The 4,325-nt window shown below is 43.9% G+C and overlaps 1 protein-coding gene across 1 annotated transcript; it reads right to left on the bottom strand.

The window, feature by feature from the left end:
- Window positions 1-465: 465 nt before the first annotated feature.
- On the bottom strand, window positions 466-3,237 carry fzd8a (frizzled class receptor 8a). The gene has a single exon (XM_014157468.3). The coding sequence runs from the start codon at window positions 2,758-2,760 to the stop codon at window positions 1,009-1,011; it is 1,752 nt and encodes a 583-aa protein (XP_014012943.1). The 5' UTR covers window positions 2,761-3,237; the 3' UTR covers window positions 466-1,008.
- Between the last annotated feature and the right edge of the window lie 1,088 nt (window positions 3,238-4,325).

The following is a 4,325-nucleotide window of genomic DNA, read 5'->3' as shown; positions in this document are numbered from 1 at the left end:
AGTTCTTTTAATTCAATAACGGCGTCCATCAAAGCAACAACAGCCGCGCAAATTGGACATTAGGGGATCCTTGGCGCATCTGACGGACACTTCTAACTACATGTCACCTTTATTCTCTGCCATTAAAAAGCGAGATCAAAGTCTCCGACAGATGAAAAGAATCCGTTCCCTACATTTAAACTCTATTCAACTTGGTCCTCTTTTAATCAATTAAGTAGCGGGCCTATGCAAGCATGTGAAGAGTTCGAACCATTATGGAGAGAGGATGCTTCAACTCAACCCCTGCCTCTAATTACGAGGCCGATGGTTAAAAGGGTTCTCTTTGCTGCTCAGATTCACAAAAGCATCTATTACAGCGGTCTTCAACCTGGTGACTGAGTGACCGCAAGGAACCACCAAGTACCGAGTACCAGTAGGGAGGGATTTGTAGCAGAATCAAATAGCTTTAGAAAAGTTACACGGAAGTTTAACATTTATCAAAATGTTTATTTTTATTGTCAAAATAAAAGTCATATTTGCTTTTTCACAAAGAGACATCTTCTACACTTTATACACATTTACAATAGCTTATACATGTTCTTTTATACAGAATTTACAAGTTTGTACATAACCATTATATAAATACATTTTTATAATAAAAAAAATGACACGTATAATATTTGGGCACTATTAAGGCTTAATTTAAACCATCTTTGATATTGTTCTGATTGATTTATACAATTATATCTGACTGGCACTATGTTAAGGTTATCAATCAGTCCTTACAGGGTTATGAACTAAATGTTTCTTTGCGTAAAAAGAAAGAACACATAATGCCCATGTGCCCAGAAATGTCAGTCTGCGCGTTCTATACATATGAATGGGTAGGAATTAACTCTTGTTAATGCCAGGTAGGCTACAATGTTATAACCAGTTCTTCAACAGTATGTTAAAATGCTAACTGGTATAAAAAGAGTGCTAGCCAAGCTCCGGAACAATTAGCCCATTAGTCCATCCATGGGTTTCTTTTTAAACCTGTGACAATGGCATCTGCTTTGGGCAAGATACAGAGCTGGCAGTACCCGATCTCCAGGTTAGTCCTGTGCTCACGTCACTATACATTGAGCCACTGGTGCCTTTGCTACCCCAACAGCAGCGCGTGCAGAAGGTCCTCCATGATTCCAGGGTCTTCCCCGACCATATCCACACGCCTGACGTGATGCCCACCAAAAGGCACATAAAGTACTTTAACATGAAGACAGCATAGTCCGGCTTGTTCAGTTCATGCTCCAACAAACAGGAGCAGTTGTGGGTTATCTCCCAACTCTGTCTGTTGTGCTGCTCATAGAAGTAACAGGCCACTATAATAGTGGCAGGTACGGTGTACAACACTGTGAATATCCCTATCCTTATCATCAACTTCTCCAGCTTGTCTGTTTTGGTGCCACCCTGTTTGATGACGCTGCGTATCCTGAACAGGGACACAAACCCGGCCAGGAGGAACATAGTGCCGATAAATAAATATATGACCAGGGGGGCCAACACGAACCCTCTCAGATTGTCCAAGTTTTGATTGCCAACGTAGCAGATTCCAGCCACCGAGTCCCCGTCCACAGAGCTGAGGGCCAAAACAGCTATAGATTTCATACTAGGGATAAGCCAAGCAGCCAGGTGAAAATATTGGGAGTAACTGGCTATGGCTTCGTTTCCCCATTTCATCCCAGCTGCCAGGAACCATGTCAAAGAGAGAATGACCCACCAGATAGAACTGGCCATGCCGAAGAAATAAATCAAAAGAAACACAACAGTACAGAGTGCAGGGCCAGTGGTCTCATAGTGAATGTGTTCCACGTCATACTCCCGGTTGCAGGCCACCTTTTCGTGTCCAGCGATTAGTCTGACGATATACCCGATGGAAACAAACATGTAACAGGCGGAGAGGAAAATAATGGGTCTCTCTGGGTACTTAAACCGCTCCATGTCTATGAGAAAAGTGGCAACCGTTGCGAACGTGGACACAAAACATAACACGGACCACAGACCTATCCAGAACGCGGTAAACGTTCTCTCGTCTTGCGTAAAATATGGGTTATGGCAGGGCATGGCGCAGTTTAAAAGCTGCCCGGTCTTCACCCGGTTGTAGAGGTGATGCCGGTCAGTGTTTACCGGGACCATGGGCGAAAGACACTTGCACTGCGGCTCGCAGGGAGCCGGCGGTTTGTATTTACCGGGAACACCGGGTCGATTATGTCCTTTGTTGTTTTTATTAGGGTTAAACGCCTTACCCGGATAGTTGGTGGGCTTAGAAAGTACCGGTGAAACTGTGGTCGAGTGAGTCCTATTGTAGTCCATACATAACATCTCCGGATTGCCTTGAACCGGTAGCGAGTCACATTTCATTCTGTCTGGCCAGGGGAAACCATACTGCCTCATAAGAGGCGCGCAGCCTGCCTTCGCTCTCTCGCAGACGCTCCGGCACGGTGGCAGTGGTTTCTTATAGTCCTCTAGGCAAATAGGAGTGTACATGCTGCAAAGAAAGAACTTGAGGTCCGGCGAGCACTGGATTTCAACCAGAGGCCAGAACTGGTGTACCTCCAAACCCGCCTCGTCCTGGGTGTCGTGATTGAACTGGTTGGGCATGTAGGTATAGTTGTAGCCGATCCCCTTGCACAGAGGCACGGCAATCTCTTGGCAGGTGATCTCCTTCGCCGTGGTGCCGCTGGATCTCGGTAAAATAGCAAGTGCGAGAAGCAGGTATATCCCCAACAGGTAGCACTCCATCCTTTATCGGATCCCTCTCCTCTGTTGATAAAACAGCAGTACAGTAATCCTCCTCTGCTTGCTCCTGTCTCTTGCCAGAGCCTGCGCAGTCCAATTAGATCGTGTACAGTGAACCCATCTCGCTTACTCTTTTGGCACGGAGTTGCAAGCAATTTGCAAACCGTGTACACTTTCAGAGGAGGATCGGGAGGAGAAAATATAGCCTTCAGGCGAGCAGGAGCAGTCAAGATGGCTGAGGACTGAGGAGAAGCGAGAGATGCAGAACACCCGGCTTTATTCCCTTGTAAAAAAAGAGAAGGGTGCTGTGGTTATCCTGTAGCTTATCCTCGACCAAGGCTATTCCCCCTCAATTGGTTTGCATGCTCCGTTTAAAACAATTATAGAAGTTTAAAATTCGTGGCTACTGTTTCTCGAAAAGCAGTGGCTACATTCGTTGTGTGTGTTCTATGTTCTATTGCCCATACAATTCGTGGTGCCACGGACGCCACGTTCAGTATTTATATTGGAGACGTGAAGTTCTTCCCCCATGCTCCGTTGACTAATCAGACAGCAGGGGCGGGACTTTGGGATAAGTCAATCAAGTTTTCTTAGAGCGTTTTGTTTAATAGCCTTAGTTTGTTTTTCAGTTGCCTACGGTAATGTTTGACCAATTCTATTATAAATGCAATGGAGTGTTCGTGACGTGTAACACAAGGCGTAAAGGGAGGTGATTATTGAATAGGTTTACCAGATGTAGAATAGAAACGCCATAATAGTAACACAGTAGTAACACAGTATTGATCACATGTATATAGGCTACTGTAATTTGTATGAAGCTACAATGAAAAGTAGCCAGTAGCCACGGTAAAAGTGAAAATGCACATTTAATGCACAAGGTATTTTCATTTTATACCTTTGTCGATTTTCAGTTTAAAAAAATTCACTATTGACACTTCTAAAAATACTGTGTTCAAAATAATTAAAATACCACTACGACCCATAATGGAATGGGAGCTCTTCTTCAGCAGGTTCGTTTGCGCATGATAGGGCTGTGCAGGGGGTTGTCTGTCTGTGAGAAAGGGGTATTTATTGATTAATTGAGGTGCTGATGTTTTGTTTAGCGGTTGTATAGGGCTCACGCAGGGGAGGTAATTGCGTGAACGCCAAGAACAAGCACCACAGTTTGTAAAACACTGGCAGAGCACAACATACCCCCTGCTTCCAACTAGTCCAGTCCAGTTTACTCTTTGTAAAGTGATGGTGTAGTTTGCTTAAATTAACTTACAGCCTACTGCAATAAACAATTACTACTTTGTTTCATGACAATTCAGTTTTTTGGACATAAGCTACCCTGATTGGTGTCAAGCTTTGTTTAGGCAATACATTAATTAAACATTATATGTTAATGTGATAAACAATGGATAAAATCAATGTATTTTTACAAAACATATTAAAGGTGTAATACTATGTTTATAAATAGCCAATGGCTCGCCTGCCCTAGCCATATAGCCTACCCCTGGCACCGTCCTTTAGTATCTGTTAGTGTTGAATGCTTGCAGAACTAAAAACGAAGCCTGTTAATGCAG

This window comes from Salmo salar, chromosome 19 (genome assembly GCF_965601325.2).
Source record: "Salmo salar chromosome 19, fSalSal1, whole genome shotgun sequence".
Classification (NCBI taxonomy): domain Eukaryota; kingdom Metazoa; phylum Chordata; class Actinopteri; order Salmoniformes; family Salmonidae; genus Salmo; species Salmo salar.
The sequence above is the reverse complement of the archived record's forward strand: the minus strand, read 5'-3'. Positions and strand labels throughout refer to the sequence as shown.

What these genes read in the sequence shown, in the direction of transcription:
- fzd8a (XM_014157468.3), bottom strand. Translation starts at nt 2,760, where the DNA reads ATGGAGTGCTACCTGTTGGGGATATACCTGCTTCTCGCACTTGCTATT.